The sequence below is a fragment of the Salarias fasciatus genome, chromosome 13 (genome assembly GCF_902148845.1).
Source record: "Salarias fasciatus chromosome 13, fSalaFa1.1, whole genome shotgun sequence".
Lineage (NCBI taxonomy): Eukaryota > Metazoa > Chordata > Actinopteri > Blenniiformes > Blenniidae > Salarias > Salarias fasciatus.
Window position 1 is genome coordinate 7,457,191 of NC_043757.1, and position 19,983 is coordinate 7,477,173.

The 19,983-nt window shown below is 44.2% G+C and overlaps 1 protein-coding gene across 5 annotated transcripts in view; it reads left to right on the top strand.

Annotated features, from left to right (window-relative positions):
- cpeb3 (cytoplasmic polyadenylation element binding protein 3) overlaps positions 1-16,310 on the top strand; it is a 41,848-nt gene extending 25,538 nt beyond the window's left edge. For all 5 annotated transcript variants that reach the window (XM_030107557.1, XM_030107553.1, XM_030107554.1 and 2 more), the window contains 5 exons: positions 636-725; positions 9,946-10,064; positions 11,829-11,943; positions 12,308-12,489; positions 14,665-16,310. In XM_030107557.1, the coding sequence (XP_029963417.1) occupies positions 636-725; positions 9,946-10,064; positions 11,829-11,943; positions 12,308-12,489; positions 14,665-14,892 (734 nt within the window). In that variant the 3' untranslated portion in view covers positions 14,893-16,310. The remainder of the gene's footprint in view (positions 1-635; positions 726-9,945; positions 10,065-11,828; positions 11,944-12,307; positions 12,490-14,664) is intronic.
- The last annotated feature ends 3,673 nt before the right edge of the window (positions 16,311-19,983 follow it).

Here is a 19,983-nt window from a genome sequence, read left to right on the forward strand (position 1 = left end):
CATAATGATTAAACTCAGGCCCAGGGAACACAGTTCTGCATCTTTTCATACAAGGTATCCAAGTCAGGATGTTCAAATTTACAAATTGCACTTGTTTTTTTTTTTTTAGTTTCAACTTTGATAAGGTGCCTAAGTTTAATCTCTTTTCAAGTCCTTCATGCACATTTTAAAAGTCCTGCAACATAAAACAAGAGAAGAGCAATTTCCTGCAGTTGTTGATCCCATGTTTTTTTTCTAGATGACGTTACCGTTGAAATGATTTAAAATGACTGACGAGATGCGGAAACTGCCCCCCTGATGAGGAGGTGTGATCACGCCATGTCCGAGGCGCACGAGCAGATGTTGCCTCGGCCCTAAAATGGGTTAAGCAAGCACGAGCGGCTGAATCAATGCACACTGCATTCCCTCAGCGGGGTGAAAGATTCATGAGTTTCCTCAGCACGAGTCCGACCTGGCCGCGCTCGGGTTCCTGTTTAATGCAGTGGCCACTACTGCGGCAGGAAGGGGGCGAAAAATAGCAGCTGCAGCGTGGCCGCGCATAAAGTCTCTTCATACATGGATGACCACCAGTGAGGCTTGTCGTTTCACTAAAAAAAAAAAAAAACCCCTTTTTTTTTTTCGTTTCTAAAATGCAGACGAGATCACCAACAGTTTCCGGCGCTACGGGCACCTGGTGGTGGACTGGCCCCACAAAGCCGAGAGCAAGTCCTACTTCCCACCTAAAGGTAAGCAGCGGGCGCTCCCCGCATTCGCCTTTCCCACCAGACATCAGGCGGATCTCGCCCTCGGGCCGTCGGAGTCACAGACTCGCATTACCCAGAATTCCTGGCTCCTGCTGGGCAGCCACGGAGGTGTGTGTTTGTGTAGGCAACTGCCTGCAGTCATCTCATCGAGGGTGTCAGGACTCCACGACGGCCCGCCGAGGGGTGTGTGCTGGACGGGGCACCCGAGGAGTGTGAGAGGTCGGCGCTCGGGTGTCGTTTCCAGGCGGGTGACGGGAGATGAAGCCCCCCTGCGAGCCTCAGCGCCGCGCCTCTTCGGCGTGTCACATTGGGGAAAGCTGTTAAGATGCTCTGGAATCAAGAGTCATTCTATAATACGGCACATCTGGATGGACCTACAAAAAAAAAAAAAAAAAAAAAATCCCTGCCAGCTTCTCCCCACTCTCATTTTTTAAAGTTTTTTTTTTTTTTTTTTTTAGCTCTGGATTATTTTCGAAACAGGCTCAGCTCCACTAATATCCAAAGCCGGCAGGAAAAACGCTGCATCCTTTTAGGGGAATGAATGAGCTTTCAGCAGCTGGTGGACGCCGCCATGTAAGGGGAGGAGACATGCATGAGGGAGGGGAGGGGGGGGGGGGTCTGTGCAAAATTCATCACTCGCTCTCATTTAAAGCCCTCCTCCACTGCCAAGCCCCCATGGAAACTGCTAAAATATCCTGTTTATATCACACTCAACATATTAACTGAGGAGGGAGCTTTGGACCGATGCCTGCTGACAGAGTTCTGAGCACTAATAGCTCCGGGCTGGAGGGAGGACGCGTGTGTGAGATGATTAACAGACACCGGGGTGGGGGTGGGGTTTGGGTGGGGGCGCTCTGCATCTGGAGGTCAGCGGCCTCTCCTCCCGTTTAAACTTCCTCTCCAAGCTTGACCGAATGGAAGACGTCCGTCACTTTCCGCCGTGTGTTACGAAAGTGTTTTGGCGCGAGGGGTGACTCACACCGTGGCTCGCGCTGAGTTTTGGTTCCACGCTGGACTCCGTTTGTGCTCGGTGACGAAGGAGAGGCGCGGACGGGAAAAGTCGCTCTCATGCGTTAATGTCCCCACATAGAAAAATGAGTCAATCACTTCAGGGGCGCACTGTGGGCTCGTGCACTTTGACACTAATTTATGATAAAATACTAAATTCCTGTGGGTCCTTTCATGTTTCTCTGGTGTCTTTTTCGAGAATAGATGGCGCTCGCTCAGTCCTGTGCAGTCATGTCGACTCACATGCGTTTTCATGGTGCACGCAGCGAACTTCATGTCGTGACAATGTCGCATGCTGTGAACTTCTAAGACGGTTAAATTCAAACAGTTTGCAGTGGCTGCAGTGTATAGTCAGAAAAACTGTCACTGTTTGCAGATAAATGAGCTGGAGTCATGTCACAATTGTGACACAGTGATCCTTCTCGTGTTTTGTTTCTTTTCAGATTGAAGATCATGTCAATATGAAAAATCTGCTCATCCAATCACAATACAATCATTTATATGCCTGCAGCATTAGAAAAGTGTTCAAACTGTCCTGTGTGTCCTTAAAGAACATAAACTCAACGCAGGACCGTATGAATAATAGATTTGTGGACTCAAAATAACCACTGTTAGTTATTAATCTAATAGCTCCCTTCTGTCGTTTCCTTATTAAATCTATATGAGTTTTGTACACATTTCCACAAGTCTCAGCACAGTGGGATATATATGATACTATAAATGAAAAATATAGAATATGTTAAAAATCCTTTTTGACTTAACATGGAGCATGAACAGATTTTAATAATGTCCACTTAACATCCTCCCTGTCTCGCTTCTGACACAGTTCTTTTTTTATCTGCAATCACACCTAAAACTGTAGTTTAATGTATTCTTTTGACTTCACCTGCATGTAAATTCAGTATTGTTTCATCATTAGAGCCTCTGAACAGCATAATTCAGCATGTAGGTCTTTACTGCGGCTTTATAAATAGACCCGCATTATCGCAGCTCGTCTCTGTTTACGGCGGCGTTCTTCGTCTTCTCACCCACTAAAAACAAAGTGGAGGCAGCAGGCCGTGCTGGTTCTGCTGCCGTGGCTCACACCCTCCGCTGCGGCCCAAACGCTGTCGTCACCGTTGTTGGCAGGAGGCTGGAAATGTTAGGGAGCTATTTCTGTCTGTGATCAGGGATAAAAAGAGGAGGAGGAGGAGGGAGGAAGGGTGCCCGTATGGCACAGCCGGAGCACCGGGAGCTATAAACCACTGCAATTCCTAACGCTCACGTCACACTGAAGTAACAGCATGTCCAGCTTGTTTGAAGCTTTTACAATTTAACTGCTGTTTCCTTTTTTACTACAACCAGTCATGATCAGCACTTTTTTAATGTCACGGCAAAAACAAGTGGTTTATTTATTTGTTTTTTTTTTTTCAACACGGCTCAAAAGAAGCCGGTCGGGCACCAGCCGCCTTCCCACTCCGTCCTGATTTATCTCTGTGCCCTCCGTGTGCTGCTGGGATTATATCCAGTGAGTGACTTCTCCAAATTGAGATGATTAGCGACGCTTGATTTCACCGCTCTTCCACTTTTATCAGCGACTGCTCGGCAAACGCTCCGAAAGCCTCCGAGCCAGGAGAGCAGATGTTTGTGCTCTTCGTCCTCCTCCTCCTCCATCCTCGTTTCTTTCACTTGTCTCTTCAGAAGATTCTTCTTTGTCCTCCTTCTGCTTGTTGTTTTTCCTTTTCTTCCTCTTCCTCTTACCTCTTCTTTCTCCTGTGAAGCCCTGTTGACGCGACAAAGTTTTCAAGCGAAAACACAATACTTTTTTGTTGCAAACTACAGCGCCAACTCCTGGTCTGGCATGCTTACTACATTATTATTTTCAACATTTCTATGTAAACGTTGTTGTAAAAACATTGTAACAACAGAAACAAAATGCTAAAAAAGAGGCATTTTCTCTGTAAACAGGGCGTTATTCCCTCCTCTCTGCATTTTTCTTTCATCTCGTTTTTCTTTTTTTTAGTTCCTGCTTTGCTTCTTCCCCTTTTAATTTTCTTCCTCATCTCTTTATCCCCCCCTTCTGCTTCCTCATCCTCCTCCTTCCTTCTGTTGTTTTCTTCATTCCTTTCTTTGCTTTCTTATGTTGTTCTTTGTCTTTTTATCCTTCCTGGTGGCGTCACAGTTGACCATCAGTTCCTCAGAGTCGGCAAATAAGAAATAAGAAACTTAATATCTATAATATACCTGTATATATATTAATATTATAGATATTAAGTTTTTTTTCTCCATTTTCTCATCAGCGAATGAACCATTCTTCGCCTACAAATGCAGACATGTGCAAAATGACTGGCTCTGCCCCTCGCCCTATCCCTCGCTCTATCCCCCTCTATTGCTGGCTCTCTCGCTCTGTCGTTGGTTTCATCACTGGCTCTATCGCTCGTTCTATTCCGCGCTCGCTGGATCGATGCTTCGTTTTGTAGCTTACTGTTACTGGCTGTTTTGCTGGGTCTATCGCTCTATACCTTCATCTATCGCTCGCTCTATCCCTCACTCTGTTGCTTGCTCTTTCGCTGGCTCTATCTCTCGCTCTATTAATCCTCTATCTCTTGATCTATCTATCCCTCACTCGATCCCTCACTCTCTTGCTTGCTCACTCTGTCTCTCACTCTGTCCCTCGCTCTGTCCCTTGCTCTATCCCTCGCTCTATCCCTCACTCTCTTGCTTGCTCACTCTGTCTTTCACTCTATCCCTCGCTCTGTCCCTCACTCTATCCCTCGCTCTCTTGCTTGCTCACTCTGTCCCTCGCTCTATCCCTCGCTCTCTTGCTTGCTCACTCTGTCCCTCGCTCTATCCCTCGCTCTCTTGCTTGCTCACTCTGTCCCTCGCTCTATCCCTCGCTCACTTGCTTACTCACTCTGTCCTTCGCTCTATCCCTCGCTCTCTTGCTTGCTCACTCTGTCCCTCGCTCTGTCCCTCGCTCTCTTGCTCGCTCACTCTGTCCCTCGCTCTATCCCTCGCTCTCTTGCTTGCTCACTCTGTCCCTCGCTCTGTCCCTCGCTCTCTTGCTCGCTCACTCTGTCCCTCGCTCTATCCCTCGCTCTCTTGCTCGCTCACTCTGTCCCTCGCTCTGTCCCTCGCTCTCTTGCTTGCTCACTCTGTCCCTCGCTCTATCCCTCGCTCTCTTGCTTGCTCACTCTGTCCCTCGCTCTGTCCCTCGCTCTCTTGCTTGCTCTCTCTGTCCCTCGCTCTGTCCAGTCGTCATTGGCTGGGATATCGGCGAACGCGATATAACTTCCAGTTGACGCGGTAACGGGGAGAAGAGGTCTGCCGAGTGGGACTCTGATGAACCGACGGAGAGATGTTTGGCTACATGCTAATGACTGACCTCAGTGTGTCGGCTGCAGAGACACAACACTGCTGTGTGATTAAATAAAGTAGGAGCCTCACACGGGGAGCCAAAGCAGTACTTTGAAACAGCAGGGTGTTTTTACAGTGTTTGTTTTTTGAGTCGTGACCTCAGAAAGACCTCAAGAATAAGACAGATCAACTTTTTCACTGTTTTGACTCAAAAAATCTTATCAATTCAATTGAATTTGATACCTTTTCCTCTTCCCTCAATAAATATTACAGAATCAAAAAATATGCAAATATGCGCCTTTATAAAGTGAAACTGTCTCAAACTTCACTTTAAAATCTTTTCTGTGTGTAAGAGGTGCATCTTTCACGTTTCCACACTGCATTTAAGTTGAATAATGAACCACAATTGGCCTTGAAACTGTTCTTCATGTCTCAGATCCGCCTCTAAGAGTCAGTGTTTCAAAGAGCTCAGATCAATGTGAAAACAACATTCTTGACTGAAATTAATATCTGGCACAGAGAGTATCGTGGAAGAAGGAAAAAAAAAAACTCTGGGTTGAGTTTGGTCATTGTTCTAAATAATCCTACAGAAAAAAAGCAAATATGCGTTAACCCACACCGTTTTGCCACTTTGGTGTTTGTTTCATGCTTATAAGTGAATTTAGATATTCTTACTCTTGTAAACTCATGGTTTTATCATTTTATATTCATATTAATATATATATATATATATATATATATATATATATATATATATATATATATATATATATATATATATATAAGTATATATATATATATAAGTATATATAATAGGCTACCTTCCAGTAGAACATTATATTGTAATTTACACTAAATAAAAGGTCCTAAGTGACTCTTTTGGCATAGATTATGATATTAAAAGGGGTAAAACAACATGGTCTGTTCAGATTTTCAAGATTTGTCCAAAGCGAACATTTTGTATTAAAAGTGGCTCAATTTGTTGACAGCTGAGAAGCAATAACGTCCTGTGAAAATAAACTTCCTGAGCTTCATTTCATGGTTCTCTCGGTGGATGTGCTCGAAGGCGACCTTGTTTGTCTCTTTCTTGTAATCTTCCAGCCGCAGTAAAGCAGCAGCGCAGGAGGCAGCCGTGTTTCGTATGATCATGTGAGCGCTGCAAAATGGAAAACGCGGCTCACTCTCTGAATGCAGCGTGATTCAGCACAGCCGGGGTTTGGCGGTGGGGAGCTGGACGCTTCCAGTTTGACAGTGTTGCTTTGAAAAGCCAAGCACGTGTTAGAATTACACAATTGATATTAGCAGAAGTCTTTCCAGCTTTTTAAACTCTTTTAGGTAGAAGTCTTTTTTTGCTAAATTTGTGCAGTTCTGCCTTTGGTTTTAAAGTCTTTTCGCTGAAAGTTCTCTGTTGAGGTAACACTTCGCATCGTCAAACCGCTGGATTCTGTCATATTAAAGACTCGGGGCCCCACATGAAGCCCCTGGTTTGTCTCTGTTCTCTCTGGGGGTGGAAAACGCTGCCGGGGGACGTATTCCCTCCCCGGCTGGACGACTCCAGGAGCTCGCAGCCCTATAAATCTCAGGCACGAGCCACTGCAGATCTGCGCTCTCCTCCCGCGGCATAAGCCTCTGCACTGCGCAAGACTGATAGAGAAAGAGACAGATCCTCAGCAGCCTTTCAGACCGGGTATCGGCGTGGTGGATTGGTGGGGTCTGCTGTCGTCTGTCTCAAAGCGAAGCTGCACCGTTGCACGCTGTGCTCCCTCATCTGTTGACAGACTGTCTGATGAGAGCGCGGTTCGGTCAGAGGTCACAGCAGCACACGGCGCTCTGGTGATTCTTTCCCAATGAGTTTTTATGTGGTGTTTTACTCCGATGTGTTTTCCTGTATCAACGAGGCAGTTCGTGAGGGATTGGTGGCTAGTGGTCGTCTGTCCGGCTCTGCGGCTTCCCATCAGGGTCCAAGTCGCAGCTCTCCGTCTCCCTTCCCCTCCCGCTCGCCGTCGCCCTCCCAGCTATTTTCCCCGTTTGTATGGCAGTCATTCATGCGGCTTCCCTCCTTCCTCTGCCACCTTTTCTCACTTTCTTCGCTCGCTCTTTCCATCTGTCTCCCCCTCCTGCTCGTTCCTCTCGCAGCCTCTCTGCTGCCCTGGGTCATGGAACACGTTGTTCCCTCCTTCAGAGTCTGTGCGCTGCTGGCTAGCGCTGCCTTTTCATGCCCCCCCCCCCTCGTGTATGACTGCAGTTGTTTTTTTTTTTTTTCCTCTGAAGGGGGATGTCAGAGCTTAAACCACATGATTTCCACCGATGACAAACCCGCTTTATGTAAGCCCGCAACACAGACAGGGGTCTTATGCCGGGCGAAGGCGAGGCACGTGCAGGACGATGACTGTGCACAAAATGCTTTTTCTATGGGGTCGAACTGAGCTCCGTCTGGACAGGCGTTTGGCTTTGAAGCAACCAATTACAAACAGCACAGCTGGTCACTATAAGCCGCTGATTGCAATTCTGAGTTTTTTTTTTTTTTGGGGGGGGCTTGTTATTATCAGAAACATTATAGCCCCATTGAGCTTACTAGCCTGCTAAAATCACCCTCGAAAAACTTCCAATTAGTCAGAGCTTCTGTGGTTTTAATGCTCGTTGCATGCAGACACACTGCGTATGACTTTGCCTGCAGGAGATGAAATCAGACAACGGCACAGAATGTAGCACTGACCGCTCTTCTGGTTTCGATATCAGTCTTGCTATTGCAAAGCTATATAAAGTTCAGACTCTGTGGATTGACTTTATAAACAATGAACGACCAAAGTTAAATCTGTCCAGCCACCTCAGTTAACTCCCACGCAAACTGCTTGTTCTCACCTGATTTTAATTTTAGTTTGTCTTCATCAGTATGACCACCAGAAAGTGGCACCAAACCAGATAACACTCCTCAAACAAGAACTGCTTATCCGTTGTCAACACTTCACTGAAGGCGAAAAACTAAGAACATGATTAAATGACAGTGTTTTGCATTTCTTCTGCCAACGTTGGTATAATTCTTGATAAACCACAGCAGTCAGTACATGTCCTGAAAACATTGCTAACTATAAACAACACGATCTGAAAGTTTTTTTATTGACCTTTAAAACGATTGATCACCTCTGAGCCAGCTCAGAAGTACTTTCCCGTCAAGTGATGCTTTGGGCATACTGCTGGATGCTTTTAGAACTTCCTGCGGGCCAATTAAAAATCAACATCAGGCTGCAGTTTAGACACCTCTGCTTAAAAGGCTTTATGTTTCCTCTATCTCTCAGCCAGGAGAATTGTGTTTTCAGTTTGTCTTGCCATTCGACTTCAACAGCAGAGAAGATCATTTCTTTAAATTGGGCACAAATGTGTTTTTACACACGAGTTTTACATATTTGTGTGGCCTAACAAAGTTGTGTGATGAACTGTAGCCATCAGGGTTCAAGATCCCAGAGAATCTGGGTGGAGGATCCATAGTTTTTCCAAACAGCTTCACAGTGGTGATGCAGAGAGCTCAGACTTCCAAAAATCCTCATACTCATTAATATCCTTCGGTTTCTGGAGAATGGGTATTATCTCTCAAGCAAGTTTTGGTACAGTCAGAAAGTACTTTCCTCAAAATAAAAGTCATTGTGTTGCAACAGCGAAACGTCAAACGCTGCTCGTTGATCTGCAGAATTTTCTGTAGACACAGAAACAAATGTCAGGGTGATGCAGTTGTCACCAGCTGTTGACGGACGCGTTGCCACACTGTCATGGAGGACGCGTCCCGTCCGCGAGTGTTCGGGTCACACGTGAAGGAAAGTCCCGGGCCCTCTGAAAGACATTCACATCTGCTCATGCAGCTGCCTTTCCCTCGCTTGAGAGCCGCTGTCGTCCCCTTCTTGACTTGATTTCGTTTTCCTCCCCTCCCCTCCCCTTTCCCCCTCCTTTGGACGGATCCACACGCCACAGCTGACCGGCTCTGCCGAGTCAGGCCCTTCACCCCCCCCGTCCCCCGCAGCAGTTCCACTCGGGAATGTCAGAAGCCAAACATGACAAATGCACATTCCTCGTTTTGACTTTCACTCGTGCATTTGTCCACAGACGTGTGTGTCCGTCTGGATTTATGCGTGTGAGTGATACGGCGTTTTAAAATAGGGTCCTCAGAAGACACTTGGCTCTCGTACCTGTCTCAAGAGGTCGAGGGACGAGAAGTTTGCAGAACCAAAAGTGGACTCTTGACTCTTTTCTCTTCTGTCTCTGTGCTCTGATGAAAACACAGCTGTTTTTGCCGTAACTTTTTGCGATGCATCTTGAAATGGCCTAATAGCTCTGACCTTGTATGAGGTCTGTGCTCTCAATGCTTAATAATTCAATAGTACAGAGTGACTGTCTGAATTGCTCTTTCTTTCTGCCTCACGGAGACGTGGCCAAACTCTCTCTCTACCTGACCCAGCCGCCGGCGAGGATCTGCAGTGTATTAGGCTGATCAATTTTGCATGGTTCCTTTTGGAGCGCAGCACTCGAAGCCATTTAATCTGAGGCAGTGCAGGGTAGCGAGGTGCCAGGCACAGAAAGTCTTATGGAGGCGGGAGAGCCAAATGAGGACAGGAAAAGAGGCTACAAGGTCGTAGTCATCGTCTGCGTAGGGTTCGGTATGTCTCCAACTATGAATAGTTGCTAAGGAAGAAGAACGGGGCTTAGTCATGGGACAGTGACTTTAAAAAATACAGAGAGAGACAGCCACAAACTCAGGCCTAGAGGACACAGTTTGAAGCGTCATGGTCACAAGGATGTGACTTTTTAAGTTTTCTGTTTCATGTTATGTCTTCTGAGGTCCTTGTTGTTTCTTTTTTTTTTTTTTCAGGCTACGCCTTCCTGCTGTTCCAGGAGGAGACTTCTGTTCAGGCCCTGATAGACGCCTGCATAGAGGAGGATGGCAAACTCTACCTGTGTGTATCGAGTCCCACCATCAAAGACAAACCGGTGAGTGGTGACACAGCTAACCTGAGTCCAGTTATTTCATATCCATGTTGGAGGACGTGGGCTGCAAAGTAGAGCAAACCAGTCTGGCTTTAGTCATGCTAAATTAATTATCATGTTAGTAAAGATATCAGACTCGGATCTTAATTAAAATAGGAACGTTTTGGATACTCAGGCAGGCTAATTTAAGAGCATAAGCGACAAAATGTCCCAGATTTTCTTTAATAATGGCTCTGAGCTGATGTGTGAAACAGTTTTTGTCAGAATGGAAGTAGCATCGTGAAATATGAAATTAATGTTGGAGCAAGTTGAATGAATAGTTCACAAAGGATATAAAAACACACACTCATTGTGTGAAGATCTCCCTCCTTGTAGATATTCTACAGGTGAAATCTAAAAGACAGAAGCTTGGAAGAATTCTCACGTTCTATTTAAAAATTAGCATGATAGAAAATCTTTTTCCTAGAAAGATGTTTCCATTGTAATTATGTTGAATTCTCTTGAATTCTCCAGAAAGTACCAGTATCTTATCGAGCTGAACCACAGAAGGCGCCACAGATAAGAGTTCAGAAGAACTCTCAACAGAAAGGATGCTGGGAAAATAGAAGAACCTGTTATCAACAGAGAGCAACTTATTTCTGATCTGCTCAGCATTCTGCCTTTTTTTTAAGCATAGTTGAATTTTGTCAACCTGTTTTTTTTTATATATCATAGTATCAGTGTTTAAAGTAGAAAAAAAGATGCATTGTTTGATTAACTTTTTACTGGTGCTTAATTGATTTGATACTTTTGACTATTACTGCTACATTATTGGCATTTTTTCACTGTTATTGATACAGATCAGTAGAGAGAGTGAACTGAGTCGAGCGGCAGTGGCTTCAGGGAGGAGTGTCCTGGATGTGGAGCTCAGAGGCCGATGCACTTGCTACTAATCTGTTTAATACTTTGAAAATTACACCTGAATGCTTGAATAAAACACAAACTGAGCTGCATGCTGGACTGAAACACAGCAGTGACTCCCTTGAACAACGATGGCTTGCCTGGCTGATGATTCGAAAACATTTTGTTGCTTCCGGGTTTTCTTCCGTGTTGTGCGGCTCACTGCACATGCTCATTAGTGTCTCCCCGCTGGGTCCTCCAACGTTACCCTGGCACGACACAACTCAGAGTTTTTAACTTCTGTGGTATAGTTTAAAAAAAAAAATGTTTATTTACTGATCCCACTGCACACAAAGAAACAACCATTTTCTACCACTTTGTATGAAGTCCCAGGAGAGTTTGGACCTAGAGTCATGACATTCTAGAGGCCGCCATTGTTGTTCATATTGGAGGCTCCATTGGGGTATGAATGGATGAATGAGATTAACAGAATAAAGGGCTCAAGTGGTGGAAAAGTTTTATATCAGTGAAATCCATTCTCCACTGTCCATCTACTCCGGCACATGGAGAAGCATTATTCATTACAGCCATGTTACCCATGCTCAGTAGCAGGGTATCAGAAAACATGTGTTTCCCCTATCGGAGCGTTTTCAGTGGCTGCGAGCGCTGCTGTCGTGTGAAACGACCCCAAAATACAACAAAGTCTTCCATTTCCACAAGAGAACAGTGTGTAGATGGTTTCATGTTCAAATCAAAGGACGCCACAGCAGAACACATTAAATAAGATGTCGGTCTCGGATGATCTTTGTCAGGTTGTCTGATGGGTAATATTGAGCTAAATAACCCGAATGAAAGAAGTATGAACGCACCATCTTCATCTTTCTCCAGGTCCAGATCCGTCCCTGGAACCTGAGCGACAGTGACTTCGTCATGGATGGCTCCCAGCCTCTGGATCCCCGCAAGACCATCTTCGTTGGGGGGGTACCGCGGCCCCTACGCGCAGGTACCTCGGCTTAAAGGGGAGGATTTTGGCTTCATAACACTGACTGGCACAGAGAGAGGAGGCCCGGGGCTGTAATGAAAGTTCTCCCTGTGAGAAAGCAATCCTCTGCTCGGGTTTCCAGGAAGCGGGCCAAGTGGTCATCATGTTAAGAATTCATGGTGTAATGGAAGGCTCAGTCTTTCTCTTCTCGGCATAAACATTGCTGGCTTGTGTGCAATGTGACCCCCTACTAATTACACCGTCAGTTTAAGACTGCTGTGCTGATGAATAGTGGAGGAGGGAAGGGGGTTTTTTTTTGTTTTTTTTTTGTCGTTAAATGTGTAAACTTTCCTTGCACTGATCACCTCTCCTTCCTGGATTCCAGTGGAGCTGGCTATGATCATGGACCGGCTGTACGGAGGCGTCTGCTACGCCGGCATCGACACCGACCCGGAGCTGAAATACCCGAAGGGGGCCGGCCGCGTGGCTTTCTCCAATCAGCAGAGCTACATCGCTGCCATCAGCGCTCGCTTCGTTCAGCTGCAGCACAATGACATCGACAAAAGGGTGAGCGAGTTCGTGGGCTCCATTCAAAACATCCTGCCGCTCCTGAGAGCGGCAGCTCTCCTAACCACAAGTGAGGTTTTGTGGAGTCACTCCGGCAGCGGCTGAACTCCTCTCCAGCCCTCTGTCCCGTGTTTCAGAGCTTTCATTATGGCGCTGGTTTTCAGCCAACTGCTCGCTGCAGCCTACAATAACGGAAGCCCGTGCCTGGATGTGTAATCACTATGGCCTTTGGCTGCCGGAGTCCCGACAGATGTTTTCAAGTTGCAGACACATAGGGTTGGTTTAATTATAGCAGCTCCCTATACATGTATATCTACACAGACTGCCGCAGCCTGCTTATTTTAGCCACTCAGGCCAATTGCAGCGAGACGGATCGCGACCAAGAGAGACTGGTTGTCAGCCAGGAAGCCGAGCCTCTGCAGGGCGGGGCATTTCCACCCCGCCTCCTATCACCTCCTGTATTCAGCCTGTTAGGGGGTCTTTATTATGACTGCAACTAGGTGGCATGTAAATAAGAGAACAAGTCAATGGAATGAGCATAAAACATTGAAGTTTTCAGGATGGGATTACGAATTTCATATCAAAAGCTCATGCAGCGTTGTGGAGGGATTCTGATTATTGAGTTTGGGATATTTTGAGACATTGACTAAGGACTCTTCAGGACTGAACCTCAGCTAGTGAAGCATGGAGCCAGTGATCATCAGTGGTCTGTAGAAAACCATCATCCCTGCTGTGCCGACAACAGCCTCAAGTCTTCCACAATCTCTCCTGGATGCAAAAATCTGCTCAACAATGCTCCTAATTACATCTACCCACCCATGGGGCTTCGCTCAATTCCTTCACAGTAAACAGGTCGTCTGCTCTCGTAGCCACGTCTTTAAGCAGTGGTAAGACACCAATGTTCAGTGTGGACCAGAGGAATTGAGATTGATGAGTTATGGAGGAGATGCGGTTCTCCTCAACAGAATACCAATCAACTCCAAATGTGTTGGGAATGATGGCACATAAAAGTTAATTACATCTGGTTAACTTCGTGCTCACTGACTGTTTATTGGTGTTTAATGTCACTGCAGAGTCGCTGTTTGCATTTGTCTTGCTTTTCTTGCGCGCAGTTAGACATTGCCGTGAGTCTTGTTTTGCTGTTTCACGGTTGTTGCAGTGCTCGGGTAAAAAGGTCAGTGTCTCGCTCCCCGGTGACTCAGTTACTCTTAAACCGGGCTGTTAGCGAGGTTAGCATCCGTCCATGTTCACACACCGAGGCATCTTTATAGTGACTGACCTTTAATGTTCGTCATTCCTTTACGGAGGGAAACCTACGCTTCACATCTGGCTTGAGAAAAACTGTGAGGGTTAACAGGGATTAACTGAGGCTAAATAAGGGGATCGACTCAAGAAAGAAGATTGGTTTTACTCTGTATTGATCAATGCAGCAAAGTGGTACTGAATCAGATCAGTAGACAGTATTGATGTTTTCAAATGTCACCTCACTGCCGAATCATTGTATGATATACTTAGAATACCCCAAAATAATCAAGTGAACTAAAACTCGGATGCGTTATGGTGTCACAGATTACAGTTTCACTTAAAATCCAGCAGGCATGGGAAGATTGATCATCTTGGATTTCAGTTGAAAGATACAAGTCTTCCATACAGTTAAACCGTCACGCTTGTTCTTCAGTCATTTAATTTTAGAAGTGTGGACTCAGTTTACCAACTTCTTGAATTTAATTCCAGATGTGTGAAACATGAAAAACTGAATGTAGCTAACTTGAACTGTCATTGTGAGTGTTTTTGATTAGGATCACTTTTGCAATGGAAAGCGAAGGAATGTCTGTTAAAATAGTGATGGAGTGTTTGAGACAAGTAAGCTTTTATTGTTGGACAACCTTCTCTGAATCAGGTTTAAATGATCAACCTTTAAGGTTCTATTTACAATGTTTTCAAGTGAAAACTGAAAGGTCCAGCACTTTTCTTCTCTTTTAAGGTGCAGGAAGTTTCAGCTCATCTGTTTGCTATTTCCTGCAGAAATGTTCTTATATAGCTGTGTCATCGGCATACAGTGTGATATATCGTATGAACATGAGTTGTGTAAAGTTACATCTGTTCAGTTCTCCAGTGCACATTTAGCATTTCCAGACGTGACTGACCAGCACCTCCCGCCCTCACCCTCTACAGGTGGAGGTGAAGCCGTACGTCCTGGACGACCAGATGTGCGACGAGTGCCAGGGGGCGCGCTGCGGGGGGAAGTTCGCACCCTTCTTCTGTGCCAACGTCACCTGCCTGCAGTACTACTGCGAGTACTGCTGGGCCAGCATCCACTCGCGGGCCGGCCGGGAGTTTCACAAGCCACTGGTGAAGGAGGGGGGCGACCGCCCTCGACACGTGTCCTTCCGCTGGAGCTGAGGCATGGGGGGGTGGGATTTTCAAATAGGCCCCGTCCCTCTCCACTGCAGCAAGCCACCCTCCCCACCCAAACACGCCCAGATCTGGAAGAAAACAACAACAACAACAACAACAACAACAACAAAAAAGCCTTGGAATAGCACTGCAAACCCGCCCTGCTCCCCATCACACACCTCTACGGGAAAGTAGCAACCTAACAGGACCTTGTTCATACGACGCAGCGCTGAACTCATCCTCTAGGACCCCCCCTCATAAAGCTCGGTGGGGGAATCAGCTTAGAATTTGCACTTTGGCACAAAATTTCACTTAACACACACACACACACACACACACACACACACACACACACACACACAGGATCATGTATTTAACACCTGGCTACTTTCAGGTCCATGTTCAGTCGACCGGTGGTGAGATGAACCCCTCTACACACACACGTACTCTCAGACACACACACACACTGAGTCGGAGGTGGGACCAGACGATTATTTAAAAAAGAAAAAAGTATATATTTTTTGTTTTGTACCTATCTATACATATATAGATAATTTAAATTTTATGTAAAAAGGAGCATGCACTTATTTTCAGCAGCTGTAATTAAATTGCCCCTAGTAGAGAAAAAAAAAAAATTACCAAAGGAAAATTAAATTAATGCATACAGATAAAAAAAAAAAAAAAAAAGGTGGCAAAAGATGTAGCAAGATTAACCAACTATCCAGTAGTGAGGGCTCTTCTCGCCTCCCAGAGTAAAAACAGCAGGTGTATTCAGTCTCGATCCTGACTCTGGAAAAGATTACCTCATACACGCAATCAGATTAGTTTGCTTTGGATTTCTAGGTCTTTATTTTTGTAATAACATAATTTTTTTAGTGTTATGTAAATGTAATGCTGCAATAGCTTTGCTGCTAAGAAATCCGTGGTATAAACAGATACCATACCTACTTTATTCAGGCTGGGCTGTGAAAATAAGAAACAACAGACAGGCACCTGGGTTAGTGTGCGAGGTGGAGGTGGAGGGGGTGGGGGCGCCTCCCCCCAGGCCAGGATGATGGGCGAAGGGCGGGGGGGATTTGGGATTGGCCCGAACTGCATGTTTCTTTCAATCAGGTTGCTGCATGCAATAGACTCTTCGATACCATGTCTACTATTCGATTCTGCCCATGTTTGCACAACACAACTTATAGACGTACGTTTGACTCGCACGAGACTGGACAAGAGGAATCATGGCAACCCTCGCCCCCCCCCCCCCTCTCCATCCACCACCCCGCCCCACCCGCCTCGCCCATCCTCAAAGCCTGCGTCGCCCGGAGGCGTCGCAGAGAGGGGCTTCCCGCACAAGACGACATGAAGGGAGGGGCGCCGGGGGCAAGAGAAAAAAAAATCAAAAAACAGGAAAAAAAAAAAACAAACAATAATCACAAATTAAATTAAATGTAGGATTTACCATTTAAAACTGTCTGATAGGTGAAGTACTTTTTTGCAGTGATTGTTGATATAATTGTGCAATTTTTTATACCGTATGTAGTTAGGTCTGAGTATGCCTAGAACTGTGATTCGCTTTAACTGTCGTTAATGTCCGACATAGAAGTCCTGTGAAACTTCATAACTAGTGTATGCACACGTATATATGTTCTCTTGTACACACACACACACACACACACACACACACAAACACGCATACACGACACTCACACACGTTGCACCAGTACACAGGAAGCCTCTCAGCAAAACACACACAGATACCAACCTGCACTCGGACGGCTGTCTTTCTCACGCACACGAAGCAGGCCTACGAACATCCGAGGAAAAGACGCAACAATGTGAGCTGAAACTGAGAACCGAGGTCTTTTTTTTCTTTTTTTAAGTTTTACCCTTATTGTTATTATTATTATTATTATTATTAAGATTATTCCTGAATTATCTTTTGTTCCACCGATGACAAAAAGCTAACGTTTACGTCCCGGAGTGCAACCAAAGAGCTCGCGTGTTGACTTTTTGACCGACCACCTCGAGCGCGGCGGCGATTCGATGAAAAAATGACGGCAGATCTTTTTTTTTTTCCTCTATATAGAAATATATATATGAATTTTCTTTGTGAAGAGGAGGAATTGGAGCTGTAACATGAAAACATTGAAGCTACTGGAGACTGGTGGAGCTGATAAACTGAGCCCTGCAGGCCGGGTGGTTCGAGGGGTCGTGCAGATGTGTGCAAGCTGGAGTTACCACATTTATTCAGTTTTTTTTTTTTTTCTTTTTTCCTGCAAAGCTTGAAGTAATGAACCTGCTAAAAAAAAAAATAATGGTGGATATAAATATATAGATACATATATATTTTTTTGTGTTTAGCAAATGGTTGTATAGTGCGCAGTGTAAACGGGGCTTGGGGAGGGAGGGAGGGGGGGGGGGTCAAAAGTATTGGCTGCTGAAACAGGGGCGGCTCTGGGTTTTCGGGGGGTCGGGAGGGCCAAGTTACACTGGTTTTTAGCAGTTGTGCGGACAATCCGAACGGGATTCTACATTTACTACCGTGTGTCGTCGTACCCTCACCCCCCCTCCCCCCCCCCCATCCCCCCTCCTTCAGTGTTTTTCTCTCCTGTACGTTTTGATCGACCCGCCCATGATTCCCTTCGCGGTAATCCCGTCTTATCTCTATAAGTTATGAACATCACATCTTTTTTTTGTAAACTTTTTCGTATGTTGCGACCCCGAAGTCCTCATTTCTTATGGAACTTTTTAAAATCCTGAACTGTCTGGATGGTCCCCTTTTCTCCTGATTTAGTCGTAAACTGTCGGATGTTTTGTTTTTTTCTCTCTCGAGGGGGCGGGGATAAATCGCTATGGCCCCGCCTCTTTTTTATTTTTTTCTTTAGTCATAAACTGTTTTCTTCAGATGTTTTTGTTTCTTGTCCAAGAAAAAGTCTAATTGAAACTACTAAACAGAAGATCTTTTTTTTTTTTTTTTTTTTTTTACCGACGGGAGGAAGAAAACAAAGAAAAGCTTCACTATGAGTAATAATGTCAGGCGTCCCGATGAAGGTGAACTCTGGGCGTTTTTGGTGACCTTTCTTTCCTCGCCCAGACTGGTTTTCTATGTTTGTTCCTTCTCTACGATAGATGATCTTTGTTATGCACTACTCTTTGTATCCGAACAGTTTTCAGCAGTCAGCAGTTCTTTTTGTTAAAAGACGAAGAAAAACAAAAAAAAAAACACAAAAAAAAGGTAACGCGTGCTTTCTGACTGACGAGATCTTTTGCAATACCTCAATTTTGAAATATATTAGGAGAGAAACAGATATTTTCTAAGTAAGTTTATTCAGATGAAACAAATATATATTAATTTAATTCTTCAAGAGAAATGATTTAACAGATGGTTTGATTTTTTTTTTTTTTTTGTCATGCTTTTTTGTTTTGCATTTATTTTCTTTTTGAAAAAGACTATAACTGAAGGAGCTAGAGCTTTATAACTAATATAATAATGATATAGTTGGTGAGAGTACTTTATGGCAGTGGAAGTGAAGGCTGGCGAGCGGCCCACTGGTTAAAAAAAAAAAGAAAAGAAAAGAAAAGGCCGAAAACATCACGGAAGAAATAAAAACTTGATCAAACATCAGGTGCTCGGAGAGGAAAACGACACATATTTCCCACCTTTTTGTATATTTATAATCAAATCATTTACTATGCTGACCAGAGTTGTGAAAGAGATCTTCTGTTTGTTATTTTTTTAAGAGAAGTTTTTTATGTTTCTAAAAGTATGTGCTCCCTTTTGTTTTTGTAAAAAAAAAAGAAAAAAAATAATGGAGGGAAACTGCAGCAGCAGTGACGTGACCCCGACGTGCGACCCGGACGTCTTCTTTCACAGAGAGTCGCAGCTGGAGGTGGAGAGAAAAGAATGTTATTTTTAACACAGAATAATTCAAAAAAAGTCCAGACACAAGTGTTTTTTTCACCTGTAACTTGACCGAAAGCCCCCAAAAGGTGCATCAATTGACTGGTGGCCTTCGATTCACGCAAGACTTGAATTAGTCCCATTTTTTTAAAATAAAAAAAAAAAAGGCTGAGAACCTTGATTCTTTGTTGTAATGTGCAATACTGTTTGTACTGTTTGTAGAAAAGAAGAGAAAAAAAAACAAGAGAAAAAAGAGGCATAAATCTTTATTGCAGAATTATTTTCATTGCAAGCATTGTGATTCACTAAAATCATTTTCTACTGTGTATTTACCTACTCTACCTGCTAGTACCTTCCAGTAGTAATGTAGCCTTTGTACTGAGAAATTTTCATTATTTTTAGAAAGGTTTTGCTAAAAAAAAATAAGAATTTAAACATATTTACATTTTTATTTCATATTTTTTTCTTTACGGACTTATTTCTCAACCATTATTAGTTATTTCTGGGGGAGACTTTCATATCTGGTCAATGTCATTAATATTATTTTGTATTTTTACTTGGAATAAATTAATTTTATGATGCTAATTCTTTAAAAGTTTATTTTTTTTATTTGTTCACCTTTTTTTTCCATTTTTTTGAAGCTGAGAAAAACAACCTTTGTAATATTGTTACTAAAGTGTCTCGTTTCTTGAAATGCTAAGCTTTACGTGTTAACTCGCTGATGTTGCTTACATTAGTGTGAAAATGATCTATGGAGATAGAAAAAAAAAAACAAACTACTCACAGAAACAGATTGGTGGTTGGTGATGTTTAAGTGATTCGCAATGTATACAAATGAATGGGCAATAAAATAAAAAATGGCAAGAAAGGAGCAAACATGCAGTGTGTTGTGCTGTGTTTGAATTGCATTTGTTGAAACTGCAACACTAAACATACTTTATTAATCAAATTTCTGATTTGACTTCTCCACATTAAGGTGCCTTGTGGGGTCAAAGGTCATGCTCAGGGACCTGCAGTGGTGATCTGTCTTAATTTTTCTTCCTCATTAGCCTGATGTCACCATTTTTTACTCCTGCAGCTGTACACGAGATGGAAAACAGAAACACTCCACTCCTCAGCAGACCTGAAACAGAGACTGTCACATCATCTGCATACCTGTTTACTCAGCTTTTTGTTTATTATGAAGACATTAAAAAAGAATTGAG